Below are 23331 nucleotides of genomic sequence, written 5' to 3'. Positions count from 1 at the left end.
CAACCAAATCATAATCAGTGTGGCATAAGCCACATGCCTTGAAATATATATGGACTTTTTTTCCTCAGGTTAAATGGAGCAACCCTAAGAGAACTCCAGTGTTTTTTAATAATTATTGTATTTTTGAATATTTTTATTTTGGATTTTTTTTCCTCAGTTTGTGTTGAAGTTAAAAAATGATAATGTTGTGTAATAATTCATGATTCATGAACATTAAATCAGTGTTTATGCTATATTTTCTAAAAACTAAAATTCAGATCTCTGATAGCTAGTAATTCACCCTGTGAAAATCTCTTAAATTGGGTCTCTCTCTCTCTCATCTCTCTCCCTCTCCCCTTTTCTCTCCAAACACAGCCTAGACTAGCCAGTTTTTTTTTTTCATTTTGTTTATTCAAAGACTTTCCAGTTCAACTTTATGCTGGCTGTTTTCTTTTTTTCCCCTCTCTCCTTTTAAATGGACAGTCAGTCTTTATGCTGCTGGAGACAGTCAGTCTTTGTCATGGGATAATTTTATTTTCCTAAAGCAGCTTCAAGGGCTTGATTGAACATTTGGACGGCAGATCTGCTTCTTGATTTGAGGCTGTGAGAAAAGAGAATAAATCCTGACCCGATCTCTTATAGCTATCATGGGAAAGGAGCTGGAGAGTCACTTTAAAAGAAAGTTCTAGCGGTCCTCACTAAAGCTCCAAGACAAACCACAAGAATTCAAAGCAGCACTTGGACTTTCTCTCTGAATCACTGGATACCAGACGAGCATGAGGAACTGCTCTGTTTATTACCTTACCGGTAAATACTTAAAACCCCGGGAAGCATGATGGAAAGGCTCTGCTTATAGATTCCATATGGTTTGTAATAATGCACGTGTGTATTTTGTTTGTCATCACAACATGCACAGAAATCTGGCCAATATTTAACATTTGTTTTAGCTGAAGTAGCTCAGGCAGGAGGGCTTTTGGAAGGGTTTGACCCATTAAAAAGTCCAAACAAACGGTTAGGTGTCTTAGAAGGCAGGCTACTAATACTGAACTGATAAAGTTAAACATAAGTTTCCAAAAAGCCTTCAATCATTTTAGAGATCCCAACTCCTACCTATGACGTCGTAGCCTTAGGAGGAGGTTACTATAGCAACGGTGCGTTGCGTGATCGATTTCTGCTTTGGTTTATGGACAAAACATAAAACTAGGTACTTATTTCTGACGTTATTCTATATTAATTTTACAAATAGATTACAAAAACACTCTGGATTAAGTTTTTAAGACAGCTCTCGTTTCGCTAACTGTTAGGGATGCCAAAATACCTTACGTAAGAAGTACCTTAAACGTTTGCGCCTCGAAAATTACCTTTAGGAAAAAAACTGAACTCCTTAAAGTTAGCGTAGAATTCACACACAGAGCTCCGCAATCTTCTTTAAACCCTAATAGACTACAAGAGTACATAAATTACATGTCAGGCAGTGCATGAGGAGGTAAAAGCTCGTATCTGACAGCAGAGCGGCTCATTCACCTGCTGAACACAGCGCGCGACCAGCGCAGCCTACGCACTTTGGGTTTGTCCCATTGCAAGAGACGCGCTCAGTGCGCGCTCCCCGAGGACACCCAGCGGACCGGGCGTTATAGAGGAGCGCTTCCATCCGACCCTCTCATCTGTCAATCAAACATGTGGTTCATCAATCTAGCTTTGCTCGTTCTCAAGCTGTCCGTGTCTGCGGAGGGATTCTCCACGTGCCAGTCCTACAACTTGGACGACCACAAATCTAAAAGGATCGAGGCGGTGCGCGGACAGATTTTGAGCAAGCTGCGCATTCGGAGTCCTCCGGATCCCGAAGCCAGCCCGCCAACGGAGTCGGTGCCGGTGGAGGTGATGTTACTTTACAACAGCACGAAGGAGCTGCTGAAGGAGCGCGCGCGCCAGGCCGAAGCCGCGTGCGAGCGGGAGAGCAGCGAGGAGGACTATTATGCTAAAGAGGTGCAGCGGATCAATATGATGCCACTGCGCACAGATACGAGTGAGTGATATGGAGTTTTATCTCACATGGTCTATTAATGCCTATTCAAAGAATGCATTGTGGTTCTGGATGTGTAATTAAACCTATATTTTGCTTAATTAAAAAAAAAAAACAAGAAAACAAATGTAACCCTGTGTATGGCCAACATGAAAAAGCTTATTTTTATGCCGATAACCGATATGCAGTATTTTCAGTTTTTGTTTATTTCTGCTTTTTAACACAATAGTAACAACATTATTCATATTGCATATTGTATTATTAAATTCTAATTAAAGTAGCATTTGTTAGACCAGTATTGCCTTTTTATGGCCGATATGATGCACATTATTTTTATGCCCGATAACCGATAGGCTATGCAATGTTTTCTGTTTTTATTTAGCTTCTTTAACATAGTAATAACAAAATGATCATTAGATAGCCACAATAAAATGTAATGTATGAGTAGCTTTTAGGCCTATGCCATTATATTTCTGTTTGCAATCTAAATTGTCAAACTTGATTTTAATACATTTAGTTACAAAATAAAGCTGTAATGCAATTATTCTAATCTGCACAAATCACGTATTGCTAAACTAATAATGTATTGAAAATAATGGCAATTTAAAAAAAAAAGTAAATTGTCAATAGCAGGTCAAATGTGCTTAATTTTCATTATAATAATTTCACAATGGCACAGTTGTGGTTGCCCTAAAAAATAAATAAAAGTACAAATAGGCTGCTTCATGCAAAATAATTATTGGTTTTCTTTTGATTTTGGGTGAAATATGACCAGGACAAGTTTTTGTAACATTGTCTTACATAGTTTATGTGTTTATTCACAATAAAGGTAGAGTGTTGAGTATATCACCGAGGCATATATTTGATCTAACAGCTATTATATATAGTGTACCTATAATATACAATTTTGTTGCTAATAATAAGGCAGCTTGAGTTCAGTGAGGCCTCTGAGAAGCTGAAAGGGGTTAGTCATTGCATCTGCTGCTTTGGCACCAAGGCAAGTTTTATTTCCTTGAGGTTGACCCTCTGAAAACTACGCACAGACCACAAAGTGTAAATAAGGCCAAAGTGAATCCTGCCTTTGTTCCACAGACTCAATCAACCCTGTTCCTCAGAGCCCGTACTTCAGGATAGTGGGCTTCGACGTCACCAACGTGGAGCGAAATTCCAGTACTCTGGTCAAAGCAGAATTTCGCATCTTCAGAGCGCCAAACCCACAGGCGCGCACCACAGAGCAGCGTGTGGAAATATACCAGGTGAGAGAATCGCATGTGGTTTTTCCAGACAAAAGGCTTGGGTTGTTTCAGTGATGAGCAGCGAGTGACAGCAGCTGAAAGGGTTTGATTCCTCACATATTTTTTATTGGTGTATAGTGCAAGATATAGACAAGCAGATGAATGAATGGGCAAATAAGCTTGTGGTTTTTTCACTTCACACCACCCACAGATTCTCAAATCTGATGACGTGACAGCACCGTCTCAGAGGTACATCGACTCCAGAACAGTTGCGCCTCAAGCTAAGGGGGCGTGGCTTTCTGTTGATGTCACAGAGACTGTGAAGGAGTGGATGGCGTTCAGAGGTCAGTGAGTTCATCCGGAGGTTTAAACATATATTTACTGCTCAATGAAGCAGAAGAGCAAGTAAAATGAGAAGTATTTCCTTTTCTAAGTAAAATAATCTTTGTGTCTTTTAGAGAGAAATCTCGGGCTCAAGATCAGCGTTCACTGTCCCTGCTGTACATTCGTCCCTTCAACAAACAATATTGTCCCTAACAAGAGTGAAGAGCTGGAAGCCAGATTTGCAGGTCATTTTCTCATCAATCTAAATTTTTATGAAAAACAAGGAAGGCAATCAAGTGGTAGAAAATTAAAAACCTTTTAAAATATAGGTTAAATTGTTAAAAATGATGCGTTTAGACTTTTAACAGCCTTCCTCAGTGTCCAAATCCATTGTGTACAGAAACAATTTGTACTACTTACAATCATTGCTGGTTAACAATTGAGAGTGGCTACGAACATTCAACTCAAACAACAGCTAAACATCCTAACATGTCATTTTAATATTTATATTTATTTATGTTTATATATTTATAGTGTATAAAAACATTCAACTCATTTTGTGTGTGTGCATTATATATATATATATATATATATATATATATATAATGCACACACACAAAAATAATGTTTGGATCATTTTAAGTGTGTTAGGTTTTGAATTGCTTCATTGTCATAGGAAATGATTTTAATAATTGTTGTTATTGGTATTTTTGGTTTGTTTATTTGAAGGATTGAATTCAGCACAAAAACTCCCCATTTGATACTAACCCTGCTGCCCACCGACCGTCTGGAGAGTCCCACCAAGAAAAACCGCAAGAAGAGATCAGCAGCAGACACATCCGTATGCTCACGGTACAGAGAGAAAGAGTGCTGGAGTGTGTGTGTGTAGCATGTGTGTTTGAAAATATTATTCATTATTACTTTCTCTGGAATGCTTTTTTTGTTTGTTTGTTTTTACTGAGAATCAGATATTTTGTGTAATGATTGCTTGACTGTATGTTCCATGCCCACATGCATTACAAAAGCTAAACGAAGACTCAGAATGAATGCTAGTATAAAAACAGATGCAAAAAGCCAGTATAAATGGCTTTGAAGGATTTCAGTATTGCGCTTTCAGTATCAAGTCACCTCTATTTATATAGCACTTTATACAATACAGATGTTTCAAAGCAGCATCACAGTAATAAGCAGGAAAATAACAATCAATAATGCAAACTTCATCAAACATGGGACAAATCCAAATTCTGCTGTAAAGCAGCTCTAAAAAGACAATCGTGTCATTATTCAGCTCAAGCCTGTTCAGTGTTGGTTCAGTTTTGTTCAATAATTGTGTAAAGTTAGCTCTATGGAAGACAAAAGTGTCATTATTCAGCTCAAGTCAGTTCAAGTTTTGTTCTCATCTGATAGTGTCTGTCAGAAGTCCCCAGTTAATGCAAGAAAACAAAAGCATTGCATGAAAAACCAATTAAGAACCAATAACGAGGCACTGGATGAGACTGATCCTAATGTGTGTGCATGTAAAATAGAGGTCTAGATTGTATTGCATCACTCACCCACAGAACACATGCTGCGACTCGCCCAGGGAGTGTCACGTCTGATATGCAGTCTGCATCTTCTCTGTCCTGGGAGTAAATGCTCTTTTAATGTGTATTTGTTATGTGGAGTGGTTCCTCTGTGCTAAGCAACATAGAAATGGTCATTAGGGTCACATTTAATTCAAATCAGAATTTGTTGCTGGAGTCAAAACGGGACAGCAATTATTTAAGGGTTAGTCCACCCAAAAATGAAAGTTCTGTCATCATTTACTCACATAATTGTTCCAAACTGACTTGATTTCTTCAATGGAGCACAAAGGGTGAATTTTTTATTTATTTATTTTAAGAATATCCTGCCCAGAGCTATTATTGTTAACTAAAACTAATTGTAAATTGAAATACAAATTAAATAAAATAAACATTTAACTATTAGATTCAAAACTTTAACGTATTTCAGTTAGTTTCATTTAGTTCAAGTGGAAACACTACAATTTGAAATAAAATGAAAATCTAATAAAGAAAAACTAATAAAACTGTCAAAAGCACTTTTAAAAAAAAAGCGCAATTAAATTTCAGTCTGCTGCTCTTATAAAGCATCTGACTTCAGAAGACTTGGAATATGCAAAAGTTATTGTCTGTTTATGATATTTTTACAGTGGTTTTTCTTTCCCCGTTCATTGTAACTGCATGGAGAAGAACAACTAGAATACAATTCAAACTATGTTACATAGAAGACAGTAAGGCAGACAAGTCATATGTAAAATGAATGTGAGCAAATAATGTTTAAATAAATATTTTTTTAAAAATAATTTCACTCATTTGTAGGTAAACTTCTCTTTTAACACAGCATGATGCATTGCAACAAATCATTTTCTCCCCTCCAGCACTGATCAGGGCTGCTGTCTGAGGTCTCTGTATATTGATTTTCGTCGGGACTTGAACTGGAAGTGGATCCACGAACCAAAAGGGTACAAAGCAAATTTCTGTGCGGGGAACTGTCCTTACCTATGGAGCGCAGACAACCACTACAACATGGTAAATATTGATCAGGCTGAGCATGTTTCACAAAAAAAAAATTTTTTTTTACTAATTTTGGGTTGCTGATTGCAAAAGTAGTATCTGTTTTGCTCTAGCATGTCACACTTTTTCACAAAATCTGATATGCATTTTGTAGCATTTTAGTTATGACATGATTCCTTTCTTCCTCTAAACAAATATTTGTTCAGTCCTCAGCCCATTTTCACATGTGTGATTGATAATTGAATCTAAAAACATTATTTTATGACTAATCCTAAATCCCATTTTTTCACTCTTTTGCAGATTGCATATTAAATGATGCATTTTGAATACTCCTCTTTGTCATTAAAACAATGACCCTTTGACCCTTGAATGCTTTAGTTATTTTGATAAGTGCATTATAGCTGTCACATGTGTATCATTTGAGAAATTTAGTAAAACTACATTTCTAATCAAACTTGTGCAGTGTTTGACAGAGTTCGCTCTAAATTTAGATGTTGCTTTCCATGTCTGCTTACAGTATTTCTCTGTCTGTCTTTCTTTTAGATTCTCCCGCTGTATAATAAAATGAATCCAGAGGCATCAGCGTCTCCGTGTTGTGTTCCTCAAGACCTGGAGCCCCTCACCATTGTTTATTACCTAGGCCGAACCCCCCGTGTGGAACAGCTCTCCAACATGGTGGTCCGGTCTTGCAAGTGCCGTTGAAGCAGTGGACGGGGAAGACATAAAGATCTCAGACGGAGGACAGGACACAGGTGCAAACTAACATCTCAATGAAATGCATCAATGCTCCTCCCAAAAATGAAAATTGTCATCATTTACTCATGTCATCATACCCTCATGTCGTTCCAAATTTGTTTGCATTTCTTTCTTCTGGCAGACATCAAAGAAAATGTTCTGAAGAATGCTGGGAACCAAACATTGGACCTCCAATGTGACACTGAGACATTTTTCAAAATATCTTCTTTTATGGTCTACAGAAGAAAGAAATGAAATTTTATTTATGGGTGAACTATACCTACAAACTTGTGGGATGTGGAATAGCGTATAATCATTCATCAAGCATCTTCAATACAGGAGCGAAAACCGTCTCCTGCATTCGTAATAGTCTAATAAATAAGCTTTTTTGTCTAATATTTCCTCGCATTTTCAGTGACACACAAAATACACACCAGCAGTGCATCCTTTTTAGATTTTGTATGAAGTTTACTGTAGATCAGTTTATATTTTTGCAAATGTAAATAGTTTTTGGTGATGTTTATATGTGCTAAATACAATAAATTTTGATTATATAATAATATTTTGTGGCCTTTTTATTCATTTTTGTCACATTTCTAGAAGTTTCTCAAAGTAGGTTATTTCCTGTGGCCTTTATGTTTATTCATTATACAGCCCAGCGAGTGGCTTACTCTCAAGGTTTCCTTTTTTTTCTTCAAACGATAACTGTGTGGTCTGCACTCGCTGAAAATGCAGATTTGACTAGTGGACTCAACGGCCAGATGCGGTTCGAGGGTAGAAAATCTCCGACGTAAACAGGATGTGAACAATTTCCAGACACCGACCACTCATGGAACACCAAATTTAAACGCTTGGGGTTCAGGGTTTGTGGTGACATGGCAGAAAGAACAGTGGGCGAAAAGTAGGCGACCCACTGAGTCAAAATCGCCTGTAGGACGCGTTTCAAACGCACCATGTGATGGCTTTGATTTGTATAATCTGGCAATGCCATCCACACCCTATAATGCGGAGCGATATAATTTTGTCTGATGTGTGGGAAGTCAGAAGGAATGTTGACTTGGCCTACATATTGGCCTGTTTGTTTTCATTCCTCCTATAAAGCTTCAACGTGTCCTTTAAAAACCTATAGCTGCTGGCATGGCTTTAAAAGTTTGTTTTTGAGTGAAAAGCACTGCTTAAATGTTTATCTGTGGCCAGTGAGAATGATCTGTAGGGAATGACAGGGTTTCTGTGTTTGGCTGCCAGAGCTAAAATGAGCAAATTCCTCTGTCTCTTGCTCAGTGAAAACAACTTTTATAACTTGATGGGAAATGGGGGATGCAAAGGGAGAGAGGAAGAGCATATTGTTACATAACAGTCCTTAAAATGAATCGACAAAAGTACTTATTGTTGCTTACGCAACGTTGACTCAGCAACCTCTGGAAAAGGCTGATTGGTGGAGTGCAAATGCGAAACCTCAGGGCACGAAAGAGGACGATCAGCCGTCTGAGGGCCGTGTGGTTTGGGAAGAGCAGTCTGGGAGTGAGAGCAGCTTCGGGACACATGGTTTTGATGGGGTGTGAATGTGCACAAGTGTTGTAGACACAGCAGACTGTGATCTCAATTATCATCCATTGGTTGAATCTTTTCTGAGGTTAAATGTGATCAGAATCATAAATATTTAATTTAATATTATCCAAAACCAATATGACCGTCTCACCAACTGAGAGCAGTTTTTGTGTGTGTGTGTCACTGATAACCAGGTGAAAAAGAATAACTCTTAAATGTATTAAAAATGTGCTTGAAATTCAGGTAGTATATTTATCGTACAATTGTACATGCATTGTGATATATATATATATATATATATTTTAAATATACTAGTGGTACTTTGGTAATAAGTTAATTCTTATTTAAGAAATATGCTAAAACACAAGCATACTTTTTGTGACATTTTAGTGATTTTAAAGAAAACATTCCTATTTTACTCTTTTATATTTTTGTTTACTTAATAAAATATAATAAAATGCTTCAGCTTTTAGTGGGTTTAATGCAGCCTGTAATACACACAGTTTGATTTATTGCTTTGAATAACAATATCAGTGATTTGGGATTAAACTCTGTGGTGTTGTTTGGCCTCTTCTAACCTTATGTTTAGTGTAACAGAGTGCTGTATTGTGGCAACAGACAAGAGGATAAAAATGGACACTCGTGTCAAGCTTGATGTGGATATAGTCAAAGCTTTTAAATGTAAATAAACTGAGAATGGTCAGACAAATTCTAATGCACATTTATGCTAATTAGAATACATATGATATTTAAAAACACCACTCAAAACCACTGATTAATGATTTGTCCTTTCTCAGACCCTGTGATGAAGAAGTTTTCAAATACCACGGTGTCTGAATTGCAAACCCTCAAATGCAGAAAATGCAACAAGTTGTACTCAATGAAAAGTGACCCTCCACTTAAAGATGAAGATGGTTACATTTCAAATTTTCTGTTTCTTTGTTTGGTTCAGCTATTTGCAGGCTTAACTTGGGTTTGTAAAAATGCACTTTATGTGCTTTATTTTTTATACATTTATGTTCTTTATTTTTTATACATTTATTTATTTATTTATTTATTTATTTATTTATTTATTTTTTATTTTTTTTTTTGGTTAGACTTAAAATTGATCTTAAGCATATCTTAAAGAACGCTATTATTACATACAGTACTTAAAGTTGCTCCAAAATAACACACTTAATATGCAATTAGTATAGTAGATTTAAAATATAATAAGTGCAACTTATACAAGTTGTACAATAATAATAGTACAACTTCAGTGTATTTATTTTTTTACCTGAGTATTTTTTTATTAATGTTTTATTTTTATATTTTCCTTTTCATTTCAAGCTAAAGTTATTTTGTTGTGTTTTACTGTTTCACATTTTTAGTAGGTGTATTTTATAGAGTATCTCTATGTAGATTTTATTATTTTTAATTTCAGTTTTAGTTATTTTAGTAGATAAAGTTAAAATAAATATATATATATATATATATATATATATTATATATATATATATATATATATATATATATATTACTATAATATATATATATAAAGTAACTTTCTTTTTTTATTATTATTATTGGTTTTAGTTTTTTGGGTAACTAAAATAACCCTGCATGAAACTCTGATCTGTTCAGACTGATTAGAAGGATACACTGAAAATTGCTTTATAAATTTGCAAGCTTCAGCACAAAAGAAAGCCAAGATCCAAGATGTGATGTTCTAAACTCCAGACCTTTATGGGCCACGATGACCACTTATCTTCTTCCAGAATCCGGGAAAGTCACAGATTTTGAAAAGGTAATAAATATTTATAAACCCTAATTGCTAATAATACTTTTTCAAATGATCTCTTTGGCATTACTGATTGAGTCTGTGTTTGTCTTTGTCTGAAGCAGAGTCTGGATGGAGAGACAGACAGATATTCTGGCAGCTCATGGCTATAAACAGGAAGATTCTTGGCCATAGCAGTGTGTGTGAGTACTCGTACAACAGACATTAATAATTATAAAAACATATGCTAAAGATAAACGTCCACTGCAGCAGTTACAAAATGGCTTCTGAATGCATACATGAATAGAAAAGCACGTATTCATAGTTTGTTTATATATTTATAGAGTCTTGAGGAGGCGGTGAGCGTTGCTTCACACCTGCATGATATATAAAGCTATTGTGAAGCTATAGATATGCCACAATATAAAACTGAAACTCTCTATGTTTGTTTTATTTTATTGTCACCTCAGGATGCCAACCTAATGCAAACTTATGCTAGGTTAATTTTATGTTCTATACTAGTTTATCAAACATATACTGTAGTTTTCACCATCTCATGCTTTGAGAAATGTTATAGATCCGCGTGTTTGTGGAATGTGACAAAGATTACCGTATTTGCCAACAGTGCTAAAAGCAACAGCTGTTATTAGTTAGAGCTGCACTGTAATAGATGGAAATTATAGAGTAAATGTACTAGAAGACATTTCTGGACAATTATGTATATGAGATAATCTGAACTTAATATAATATTGTATTTCATAAATCTTTGCTTAAGCAGGGGTTCTCAACTCTGGCCCTAGAGGTTCACTTTCCTGCAGAGTTTCGCTCCAACCTTCATCAAAGCTTGTTCAGGTCTGTTTTATTAGGGTTGGAGCTAAACTCTGCAGGAAAGTGGACCTCGAGGGCAAGTGTTGAGAACCCCTGCTTTAGTGGTTATATGTTGTTTTATGGTACCATGCTAATCTATGCAGATGAAATGATTTGTGTTTCTGTCTCTATATCTGGCTTGATAGATGGCTTTTACTGCCTGGAGTGAACTGTCAACATTCGGTTGTTATATTTAAAATCAAATCATTTTTCCACCCTGGTTTGAACTCTTTGGGAGTTTTGACAGGTTTCAGTGAAGTTCCTAAACCTGTGATTCATTCCATGAATCCCTTACTCTGTACAAGGTTATGGAACATATCTCTTATTCATAATTTTTTATTTTTTTTAACAATTATATAGTTGAATATTTTTTTCTTTAACACTAAACTGCTTGTCATGTTTTCCCAGACAAAAACATCCAAGTCCAGGTGTGTCACCGGCCCATGCTAAAGCATTTCCACTCAGAAATCGATTACAGTCACGCACAGGTTACGAAAGGAAACAGCTTCCGGTTCGAGACTTCAGTGTTCTGGGTGTAGAATTTGTGTTAGGGCAGGGCTGAAGTGCAGAGGTAGAATTTAAGGGTGCTTTGGAAGCCCTGCGGAAAAGCTCCTCTGTAAACCACCACCATGTGTTTGTCCTCTTCCCTCTAAATACCCCCTTCACTCTGCAACCGGCATTTATCCCCACAGCCAGGGCCTTACAAAAGCCATTCCTGGATCTGTCTCACGCTGGGACATACTCGCTTCCTCTCTCATTCGCCTCGTCTTCCCACACTAAGGGCATCTAAATGCTAATCTAGCTCCTGCTGTGCAAATTCACCATCGAAATTGCTTCATTGTGTAAACATTCTGTTTGTGTACACGCTGTAAAATGTGTTTGGGTAGATGTATAGATGTCTGCTCTGGAACGTGAGCAGTGTGTTCAGAGCAGGTCTCTGTATGAGTAAGCCACAAGCTACAGGGCAAATATAACATTTTTACAAGCATCCGACTGATTTATGCTCTGTTAAGCATTTTTTTTTAATAATCGAATACAGCTTGAGAAACTTTGGAAATTTGCCCAGTTCAGATGACCACAAGAGGGCGCTAACTAATGTGTTCCTGTTACCCAGTTGAACTTCATATGACGCGGGTTTGCTCCTACTGGTAGATTCTGGAAACTACATCCTCCTACCAAAAAAAAAACAAAAACATTTCCATGGATGGAGGTTTCAAAGTAGACATGTAATAATAATAAGATTGCAATTTTCTATATTTATGTATTTTAGATCTCCTTTGTTTAAAATCAGCTGTAATGTACAAAAAAAAAAAAAAAAAGAAACATCAATCAACAACCAAAATATTGTTTTCATGACAATAAAATTATAACCAATTTGGCATACAAATAAAATGACATTTTAATAAATAATGTGCATCTTACAACAAATTGTCTCCTATTTCCTCAAAGTATATAATGCAAAATATATACTGTATTTTTTTAAATATAACTAAATCATATAACAAGCAATCCAAGACACTACAAATAAAATATCACTCCTAAAAACATAACAGCATTTACCATTTACTTTTTTGTGGTTACAAATCAAAACACTAACCTATTACACTGACATCATACAATTTACAGTGAATTCATAATATTAAATATTATGACTAAAATATGACAAATGGTGGCAGTGACAAATGAAACATTAAAACAAAGATCTGATTTGCTGAATAATCACATCGCTGAAATGTCCTCAAATTGGAAAATGTAAGCAAATTGCATTGTGGGATAGGCTGCAGCACTAGAGTGTGAGCTATTGCACATTTCAGCAAATGTTGTAGGCCTTTGGGGTCAATAAATTTTTTTTAGAAGAAATTGATATTTTTATTCAGTAAAGATGCATTCAAATGATTTAAAGTGAGAGTTATGGCATTTACAGAATAATGTTCCAAACATTTCTATTTAAAATAAACTGTTACTTTGAAAAAATAATTTTTAAAAAGTATCACGGTTTCCACAAGCAGCACAGCTGTTTTCAAAATTAAAAATAGTAACCGTTTCTTGAGCTGCAAATGATTTCTGAGGGATCATGTGACACTGAAGACTGGAGTAATGATGCTGAAAATTCAGCTTTGCATCACAGGAATAAATTACATTTTAGAATACATTACAATAGAAAAGTTATTCTGAATTGTAAAAAAAAAAAAAAAAAAATGTCACATTACTGTCTTTACTGTATTTTTGATCAAATAAATGCAGCCTTGGACATTAAAAAAATACAAATAAAAACATTAAAAAGTCTTATCCCAAACTTTTGACACAAGTACACACAGCACACATGGTAGTATGCTATTCTGAACAAAGCCACATTATGTTTGTTGGGAGGCAATAAATTGTTTTTGTACAATGAGGAAATCATTTTCATTTAAGCTCTATTTACATGTATATCAGGTTGGAGGTGGAGGTGTTGGAGGGTGTGATGGAGGTTGTAGTTCATTACTGATCTCCTTCTGCAGTCCGATAGGATATGAGTGGGGAATCTGTCTCGTCATGCTCCTCCTCTTGGCTTTGCGTTGGCGGTTCTGTCCAGCCGGTTTGATCCGATCACTAAGAGCGTCTGAGGACTCATCAATGTACGCCAGGTTCTCGCCGAAGAAGTCCAGAAGGGAGGGATGAGGTGGACTGCAGCTGTCAACCACGACGACAGGAACATCCTTCTGACTTCCCAGTGATCTGAGAGTCCCTTCAGCTCCAGATTCCAGGTCTTCTGAGTTACGGGAATTAGACCAGGATTCCGACGGTGTCTCGGATCCAGAGACTGATCCTGTTCCAGATTCTGAAGTGGACCTGGAAATGGTTCTGGATCCGGGTCTTGATGGTGGTTTCAGCTCTAACCTTGAGACAGATCTTGACGCTGGTCCTACCGTCAGCCTCGATCCTGGTCTCACCTCATACGCCCCATCTAACCTACGCCACGACCTGGACTGGGACAGAGCTTCAGACCTGATATCAGACCCCGGGGTATACTTGCACGCAGGCCATCCGAGAATCAGATGTCCATTCTCTCGGACAACATCGGCATCGAGGGAGATCCCATGAGCCAATCCCACCACGCTCAGTCTTGGGTGGCGATGGTGGCGATGGTGGCGGTGATGGCGGTGACGCTTCCGTCTACGTCGCCGTTGGAGCTGAAAGGGGTCGTTGAGATCCAGTGGCACAGGAATACGGAAGTCCATGGACATGTTCTGGATGTTCTGAGTCCAGTCTGTTGCATGAGCTCTCAGCTCCTCCATCTAAAAGAAAAACATAGTACCATAAAAAAGAAACTCATAGGGAGGAAAAAGGTGAGAAAGTGATTTTTTGCAATACAGTAGTAAGAAGGTGGTTAATAACACCTTAGAAAAATGCACAAAATGTTGCCATACCATTTCTTAACATACTATCATTCATGTCATACATACTATACACTATCGTTCAAACGTTTGGGGTAAGGTTTTTAAAATATTTTTAAAATAAGTCTATTGCTCATCAAGAAAAATTACCGCATTTATGTGAAACATATAAATGTCATTGCTGTGACTTTTGCTCAATTTAATGGATCCTTACTGAATGAAAGTATTAATTACTTTCACAAAAAAAATAAAAAAAATTAACTTTTGAACAGTAGTATACATCTTGCAAATTATTTTTAGATTTATTTTAAATAGTCCCTACCACAATAGTAGTCTACTGTGGAAAAACTCAAAAGGATAAATCAGTTGTTCATTCTCTCTCTCACCTCTGCACGTGTCTTCTTTGACAGCACTCGAAGCCAGTTTCCAATCATTGTGAGGATGGATGCAAAATACGCCAGACCAAACACTATCCACAACCACACCAACGGCTTGTACAGGGGCGCTCCATCTCTCCTGTTCTCTGAAACAGAGGAAAGAGGAAGATAATGACACAGGGTTTGTTCACAGGGGTGGTGTGGCCCAGTGGTTAAAAGCTCTGGGCTGGTATAGTATAATGGGAAGATTGCTGGTTTGAAGATTGAGTCATGGGCAAGCATCATTGTTCAAATGAGCAAAAAAGGAAATATTCTGAGTTAAATACAAGTTAAGCTCTACCAAAAATATACACTACCACTCAAATGTTTTGGGTGAGTTTTCGGTCTTTTTGAAGTTTTTTTTATGCTCAACAAGGCTGCATTTATTTAATAAAAAAATACAGTAATATTGTGAAATAATTTTACACATTTACAATAACTGTGTTCAATTTTAATACATTAAATGTCATTTATTCATGTGATGTACAGCTAGATTTCAGCAGCCATTACATGCTCTGGTAGTGTATATGGGATGCTCTAAGTTAATACAAGAAAAAATATTACATCAGTTTATCACTGACTAAAATAAAAGATAATGTAGTCAGTAAAATGGAAAATGGACAATGAATATGGCATAATGAAATATTAAATAAATTTAAAGCTAATTTTTGGCAAAAGACAACAAATATGACTAAAAAAATGAACACTAGACTGAGTTTGGAGTTTGATTGCTGATCAAATGACATGAAAACAGTTGAAAGACTACATTTAAATTGAGTTCATGAAACCGTTCCTTTATTAGGTTTACTGTTAAATGACAAATTACTAACATCTCAAAGGATTCTCAAAGATTAGAGATAAGTTCCTGCTCTGGTCTAAAATTACAGCTATTACAATTAATTCTATTACAGGTAATGTCTATGGCTTTAAAAACAGATAATTAGATGATGTAAATGTCTGCAACTTCATGGCTGTCTGGATCCAATGACCACAAAACATCCTGCAATTCCAGGCGTAATACAATATTGAGCTCCTTAACAGAATTATCATACGGTCACATGACACAGTAAACTAAATCATATGTAATGATTATTGTATGTAGATGTCATATATCTGTGCACCTGCCACATAGTCCCCAAAGCCCACCGTGGTCAGGGTGATCACGACAAAGTACACCGCTTCCAACAGGCTCCAGCTCTCCACTTCCTGAAACACCATGGTCGGCATGGCGATGAAGACTAAGCAGCCAATCAGGATGGAGAAGACAGCGGAGATTACACGGACACTGGTGGGCTTCACACCCTTACGCTGTTCAGCAGGGGGGAAAAAATCATGATGAAAACCAAGAACATACCCTGACAACACAACACAGTTATCTTATCTGGTGTTTATTAGTACTTCAGGGGAATCAGGGGCTGGATGCACAAACATGAAGAAATTTCTCAAGATGAATTCTAAGAAATTCGTAAGAATGTTCCTAAGTGTACTTCTTAAGAGGTTGTCAGATAATTTCTTAATGTCTTTTTTTTGGCAGGCTTTAGTGTGTTCTGAATGTATGGTGGTTCTTGCCAAAGAATTTTTGATCAACTCAATGGAAAACAACTCAAGGCCATCTTTTTGCGCTGCATGCAGTTTATAGTAATAATCATAATAAGGCAAGACACTACAGGCTCTACTTGTTTTTTTTTTCTTTCATGCACTGGTCAGTTTTAAGATTTTAAAATCCACTCTGTACAAACCTGCATCTAAATCTGCGTCTAAAATGTCAACAAATTGAAACTAGGATTTTGAATGAACAGACTCTGTTTGTGTGTCCGTGAGTCTCCTCGCTTATAATGTGCATTTGAAAAAGCAACACACATCAAACATCTTCCCTTAATGAGAATGAGAAGCGTTTCAACCTGCTGTCCAACAAACCAGAATGTTTTTACTCCACAACATCAGTCGAATGTTTGAAATAACTTCCTTTTGTGATCTGATGTGGCTTCTTATCACAGAATGAGGCAGAAAATATACTGTACTAAAATATCATTTAGCAATGGATTCTAAATATGCCTGGTTTATTTTTTTTTTGTGGTTATTTGGTACTTATAGTTGATGTATGTAGGATTGACACTCATTTATTCAAGAGGGTTTTTTTCACCCGGCCCCTCCTCCTCAGACTTGCACATGCAGGTTGCCAGATTGACAACACAAACAGGAACGAGCACACTTGATAATGAATTAAATGAAATGTGCTGTGCTTTCTGCCAACTGGCAACCCGGGGTGCTGAAATACATTTGGGTAAACTGGCAGTGGGCGGGTTTCACAAACCAAAACAAAGACCGGCATTCCGGCCCGGAACATACTTTTTTTTTTCAAAGGAGAATAACTGACTGTAGCATTGTTTTTCAGATAAACATGTTAACTTAGCATGTTTCTTAAATATCTGCAAACATATTATGCTATTTTTATGCTTTAGTAGAGTCTAAATCTTACATACAGCACCTTTATTTATTATGAAAATACCTGAGATGGCTTGAATAACAGATAAACTATACATTGTTGCAGTCAGGTGTTTATTGTCTTCATGTTTCATCATTCAGAACGTTTCTATCTTCTTTTGCTTTAGTTACAGTTACAGCTGACTGTCTTTGTCCATATAAGGGATTTCCTGGAGCGTCATCAGTTCTATTACTTCTGCACATGTGGAGTCTCTGTGCGAGGTATGAATGAAACATTACATGTGTTTATAGAGCTCAATAATGGCCAATCCATCCTATTTTGGGGACAAGTAAATTTGAAGTAGACATATGATAATCCACGTTTTTCTCCGCTGTACAGAAACATACAGGAGTTTTGTTGTTGTTGGGTTTGTTTTAAAAATCACATTTTAAATCACAAAAAAACAAAACAAAAATATGTATAAAGGTATGTACTGAACCGTGGGCTAACTGTATTGTTGCATCCCTCCTGGAAATGTATGCAAATTAGTGTATATTTAATTAGATAATGGCTAATTTACATATTTATACAAAATTTCAATACATTTTTAATAGAAAAAAATGTTTGTAATTCCTAATGTAACCAATCATCTGGGCAAGTATGGTGATATAAGTTTTATTTATTTTTTAATTCTATTTACCTGGGGTGTCTTGCCATAAGTCGGTACACTATTTCAGTAGCAACTGGTTTAATGGGAGTCCAGCACTTGTCATGTCTTTTAAACAGTTATTTTTAAAGAGCCTGGTTCAAGATGGAGCTCAAGTTGAAAGTTATCCTTCATTAATGTCTTTAGAACAACCTTAAGAAGATTGAGCACTTTGTATTATTACATTACTATGAAATGTTTTGTAATACAAAGACAGATATTCTGTCAAAAACTGATAAATACTTGTTTTTTAATTTAACAATGCGAATTGTTAATAAAAAATGCCATGACTTACTGTTTTATTTCTTCACGTTATTAATCTAATCTAATGATCTGAATATTGAGAAGTCACTTACCAAGAACAGAGTTTCTATCTTTGCCACCGCTCTCCTCAGAAGGGTGCCCAGGTGGTCTCCAACCCCTGCTAACAGTATCCCAAACATGGGGATCCCCACCAGAGCATAAAATATACAGAACAACTGACCACCTTTAGTTTTGGGCGAGATGTTTCCAAAGCCTGGAGAAGAGGAGAACATGTGAAATCTAGCTCCTGATATTCTAAAGTGAAAAATGTGTTTATCTCACCGATAGTGGTTATGATGGTACCACAGAAGAAGAAAGCATTGGATGGATCCCATCTGCTGGTATAATTTGATGTGCTTCTGGCATCCACACCTGCTTCTATGGCATCAACCACTTTCTGAAATGAAAAGATATTTTATCAATTTGATCAATTTAACTATGATGCCCCATTTTTGTGATATGAAAATGTTTTTATTCAATCAGACACTTTCTGAAATGAAAAGACACACACACACAGAACATTTTTATTTGTATAATATAAAATACCTGTTGTTATTGCTAACTAAAACCATAAAAAAATTGTAAAAATTAAATGCTAATAAAAATTAAGCTCAAATAAAATTAAATATTTAAAAAACAAAATTAAACAATAAAAAAAAATTAAAATGAGAAATGTTCTCTTGGTAAGTAATTGAAATAAAGTAATAACTAAAATAAAATATAAATAAATATAAATATTTAAACAACAATACAATTAATAAAATGCGGAAAACAAAATTTGTAAAACTCAAATTTACTATAGTATTTGAATACAATTTTATTATTTTATATTTTATTTTATATTTTCAGTTATCAGTTTCTTTTTTTCAGGTTTATATTTTCATTTTTTTAAGTTTTAATAATTTTAAGAGCTTTTGTAATTTTATTATTTTTTGTTGTTTTTTTTAATATGTCTATTTAGCTTTTTTATTTATTTTTAATTTTCTTTTTTTCTAATTTTAGTAAGTGTTTCAACTTCAACACTTTTTATTTCAGTTACTTGCCAAGACATTTCTATTTTTAAGTTTTTCATTGAATACTTATACTTTATTTTTTACTTTATTTTAATTAACATTTTAATTTTGAATAATTTTTAATAGCTTTACCAAGACAATTATTGGTTATTTACACTGTAAATAATTATTTTTGAAAGCTGTAAATAAAACAAAGATTATTGGAGTAGGTTTTACAAGAAAATACTGTTTCTGTATTTCTACTTCATAATTTCATGTTTCGTTGTGTCACTTAACATTTCTTTGTAATTATTTGTGAAACTTACTAGCAATTTCTGAGCAAAAACTGTTTCTACGCCAATTTTTTTTCAGTGTAACAGATTCTACTTTCACTTAAGTTTTTTACGTTTAAGTTTTCAAACTGACCTCGGTGAACTCTCTCAGACTGTAAGGAGTGACACAGCTGTGGTTCTGTAGGAAAGCCATTCGAGACGTCAGCAGCTCGCGGTGAGCCCATTCCTCCCTGGACGACTCCAGCCAGCCGAACACCAGAGCCCCCAACACCAAATACAGCAGCACAGCTGCCAGGATGGTCAACAGTCTTGTGTACCGCATGGCTACGAGGTGCTGATGACGTCAAACAAGATGCCACATACTGTGGATAAATGTTTAATAATGATAATCATGTGTCCATCAGATTAGGTGGAGCGAAGAGAAGAACATCAAGGGAAATGGACACAATAATGAAATTATCTCTGGTTATCACAACAAATGAAGAAATGTGAGTGTGGTTTGACTATATGGCAAAGTACAGTGGCCCCAAAAAGTATTTAGGATCACTTAAAAGTAAGTTAAAATTACATTTAAAATATCAGAATGTCATTGCAAAAAAAAAATTATAAAGCATTGTCACATTTTAAACAGTATCACTTCTTTCTGTAATATCAGAATGTCTTTCGTGAACATTTGTCAAGTATGGTGACCCATACTCGAAATTGGGTGCTCCGGCATTGTAACCCATCCAAGTGCACACCCAACACAGCAGTGATAAAATGAACACACCGTGAACACACACCCGGGCAGCAGTGCTTGGCAGCTATAAGATCCAGCGCCCGGGGAGCAAATGGGGGGTTCAGTGCCTTGCTCAAGGGCACTTCAAATGGGTATGAGGGTGTGGAAGAGAGCGCTGTTCATTCAACCTACAAATTCTCCTGCCAGCACCGACAACTGAACCCTGCGACACCCCTTCCCTGCGACCTTCTTCTTCTGGTTACAAGTCCAAATCCAAATCTAACTATTAGGCCACAGCTGCACATTTTAAACAGTATCACTTCTTTCTGTAATATGTTCTGCTTGAAAGTGATTGTGTTCCCTGTCTTACAAATAAATGTCAGCTTGTTTGATATTTTATTTTCTATTACAATGACATTCATTTATTATTATGAGTGCATAAGTAACAATATTTCAAGGGTCACTGTATATGTAATAGAAAACTGAGATTAATTATACCTTATCAAAGAGGTTTTTCCAAATCCACTGTTTTCTCCATTTCCTCCATATCAGATGCTTGCTGTAGTCCTCCTGTCACAGCCTCTTCCACTGGTGCTCACAAAAACCTGTCAGACATAATGGTCAAAAAATGCTCGGAACACCCTGGAACTGACTCCAGACCAGCTTTGAGCTTCAGGAGCTTTGACCCAGTCCAGACACATAACATTAGAGGGGTTTAAGGCACAGAGGTAAGAAGACAACACATGACGGCATTGAAACAGAACTTCTGGCAGAGGTCTATGTAAACAAATTGTTCTACGACACTCTGACAGGATCTTGATGCTCACCAGGGCTCTCGAGGGCTTGCTTTGTAGACGCATGGATGGTACTGTATATTATGGTATACATTATGTTGTCACTTTCAGTATTTGCAATAATTTATTTGACTTTACTGTGTTATGTTTTACATTGCATTTATTATGATCATAAATATGCACAACTTGCATGTGTGAAATTATTAAGAATAACGTTTTTTTTTTTTTTTTTTTTTTTTTTTTGCAAAGAACATTAAAAGAACAAAATAGACAATTATAGATGGGTAAAACACACACACACACACACACACACAGAAACATCAAATATATTGGAATAAAAAACTGTGTTGCTCCCAATGTCGGGTTGAACCCTTTCATTTATTCAATTAAAATGACTTTGATATTGCAAATAATAGATGCTTCTCAGACTTTACTTTATTAACCAAGTAGCCTAATTGATACACCCTATAAAAATGGACTTCCATAGTATACAATGTCTCTATATGCTTTACATTCAAACAAAGCAAATAATAATTCATAATTCATCTTCAATCTCAGAAAAAAAAAAAAAAAAAAAAAAGCGGTCAGTGGGGTGGTTACTTTTATAAAAGGTACACCTTTGTACCTTGTTTACCCCTAAGAGGAGCATATTAGTTCCTCAAGGGTACATATTAGTACACAAATGATACATATTTCAGAGACAGCTTTATTTATGTAGCCCTACCCTTATTTCTGAGAGGTTTCCACATGCAAAGGGAATTATTGTTGTTTCATTTGTGATTTGTATTTGCAAAGTCAGCAGGCACTAAAAAGTAACTTTAATATCTACTTTCAAACGTTAACTATTCGTTTCATCAGTGTAATGCTTCACCAAACACCATGAACATACATGTAAATGTTATCTTACCTCAGCTCTCGGTGGATGAGGAGTTCCCTCTCTCCGGCAGACCACTGAGAGGATACATACACTCATCAGGACTTCCCCCATTCCCAAGTCTTACGTGCGCTTGCCAACACGAGAGAAGAAAAAGAGGAGGGGAGGAGAGAGAGGACTGTTTGGCAGAGAGACACAAATGAAAGCTGACAGTTTATTCATCTGTTTAGGTGTTTCATCTCATCTTTGAATGTAATCCACTGGGTTATGTCATTATAAACGTTCTAGGAACGTTCTCTGAAGGTTCTTTTGTAAACAAAATAGATAAAATACTAATTACACACATATTAATTAAAATTCAAGCAATTTCATTTAACACAAAATTGCACCTAAGCTACTGAATGGATAGTTCAGCCGAGTTGCACCTAAGCTACTGAATGGATAGTTCAGCCGAGTTTTTATTTTTTTTGTAATTCACATATTTAATGGAAATATGTACAGTATTATTAAGGACATAAATTGTCTTAATCATTTTATCAAAGCAATAAGGCTCTCAAGCCTGTGAATATGTACAGTATTATTAAGGACATAAATTGTCTTAATCATACACACATATATATACACACCACACACACACACACTTTTAGGATCTATAGGGTTTTCATTTGTGTGTGTTTGTGTGTGTGTGTAAATGACGTCAGCTATGGTAATGACAAAGCTGTAAATGGACTGAACGTCTGTCATCTGCGGACAGAAGTGCAATGCTACATCAATGTCAAACATTAAAGTTCAGAATTCAAAACATTCACTAAGGACTGCAGTGGGCCCTCTGGAACCAGCCAAAACTCAGGAGAGAATAAACAGAACTCCCTGACCGAGCTGATGCAAAGACCAAATGGCCTTTAAATCCTTTAAAAGCTCTGATACGTGATATCACATTCCTAGACATGCCTTTGATTTCTGCTCCAACAATGACTAACATTTGGCTTTTGAAAACACCACTGCAGAACACCGTATTCATGAGCTATCTTAATCTATTACACTATTCTGCAAAACAGGATGTACTTTAACTGTGGAAATGACTTGTGACCAAAGGAGGTTTGTGTAATGACATAATGCCAGCAGTACATTTCTTACAGATGAGTAGAAATGTTGTGAACCTGTCGAACAACCTGTTCAGCCAAAAGACACAAATGGACTGTCTTAAAAATACAGAGAGCCAAAGTGTTCTACATTACACTCTCTGAATGACTGTGACCTGTGAAGTTTGGATAGCATTCGCTTTCACTTAACTTAGCGCTGAATCCACTTTGTTTAGAAAGGCTGCATAGATCTGCTGCCCATAAATCTTACAAATTTGATGAAAAATATGTCACAAAATTATGGTGTAAATGTCATTTTAAATTCA

At 36.0% G+C, this 23331-nt stretch overlaps 3 protein-coding genes across 4 annotated transcripts in view; 2 read left to right on the top strand and 1 right to left on the bottom strand.

Annotated features, from left to right (window-relative positions):
* LOC109066939 (sorting nexin-25) overlaps positions 1-23331 on the top strand; it is an 825452-nt gene that overhangs the window by 51389 nt on the left and 750732 nt on the right. The gene's annotated exons all lie outside the window — the stretch shown is intronic.
* Positions 488-7411, top strand: LOC109101640 (transforming growth factor beta-2 proprotein-like). The gene is made up of 7 exons (XM_042770685.1): positions 488-2005; positions 3095-3258; positions 3449-3581; positions 3696-3849; positions 4291-4413; positions 5981-6131; positions 6660-7411. Exons 1-7 carry the CDS (start codon positions 1657-1659, stop codon positions 6816-6818), a joined length of 1233 nt encoding a protein of 410 aa, XP_042626619.1. The 5' UTR covers positions 488-1656; the 3' UTR covers positions 6819-7411.
* On the bottom strand, positions 13256-22274 carry LOC109101650 (potassium channel subfamily K member 4-like). Of its 2 annotated transcripts, none has more exons than XM_042770645.1 (8): positions 21957-22274; positions 20754-20860; positions 19671-19871; positions 18535-18649; positions 18306-18466; positions 15940-16126; positions 14789-14925; positions 13256-14303 (listed from the first exon to the last, which is right to left on the bottom strand). In XM_042770645.1, exons 3-8 carry the CDS (start codon positions 19857-19859, stop codon positions 13458-13460), a joined length of 1635 nt encoding a protein of 544 aa, XP_042626579.1. In that variant the 5' UTR covers positions 19860-19871; positions 20754-20860; positions 21957-22274; the 3' UTR covers positions 13256-13457. The 2 variants fall into 2 exon arrangements, with proteins under 2 accessions (XP_042626579.1, XP_042626578.1); XM_042770644.1 differs by having other exon boundaries at positions 19671-19899; positions 21957-22273.

The sequence above is a fragment of the Cyprinus carpio genome, chromosome A14, assembly GCF_018340385.1.
Source record: "Cyprinus carpio isolate SPL01 chromosome A14, ASM1834038v1, whole genome shotgun sequence".
In the NCBI taxonomy this organism is placed as follows: domain Eukaryota; kingdom Metazoa; phylum Chordata; class Actinopteri; order Cypriniformes; family Cyprinidae; genus Cyprinus; species Cyprinus carpio.
The sequence above is the reverse complement of the archived record's forward strand: the minus strand, read 5'-3'. Positions and strand labels throughout refer to the sequence as shown.

Bases quoted from the DNA above. Each gene is read 5' to 3' on its own strand.
- LOC109101640 (XM_042770685.1), top strand. From the start codon at position 1,657: ATGTGGTTCATCAATCTAGCTTTGCTCGTTCTCAAGCTGTCCGTGTCT. The intron at 3,259-3,448 runs GTGAGAGAATCG...CACCACCCACAG, and splicing joins AGCGTGTGGAAATATACCAG to ATTCTCAAATCTGATGACGT. The intron at 6,132-6,659 runs GTAAATATTGAT...TCTTTCTTTTAG, and splicing joins CAGACAACCACTACAACATG to ATTCTCCCGCTGTATAATAA.
- LOC109101650 (XM_042770645.1), bottom strand. From the start codon at position 19,859: ATGCGGTACACAAGACTGTTGACCATCCTGGCAGCTGTGCTGCTGTAT. The intron at 14,926-15,939 runs GTGCACAGATAT...CCTCTGTTTCAG, and splicing joins CTTTGGGGACTATGTGGCAG to AGAACAGGAGAGATGGAGCG. The intron at 14,304-14,788 runs GTGAGAGAGAGA...TTTTTCTTTTAG, and splicing joins CAAAGAAGACACGTGCAGAG to ATGGAGGAGCTGAGAGCTCA.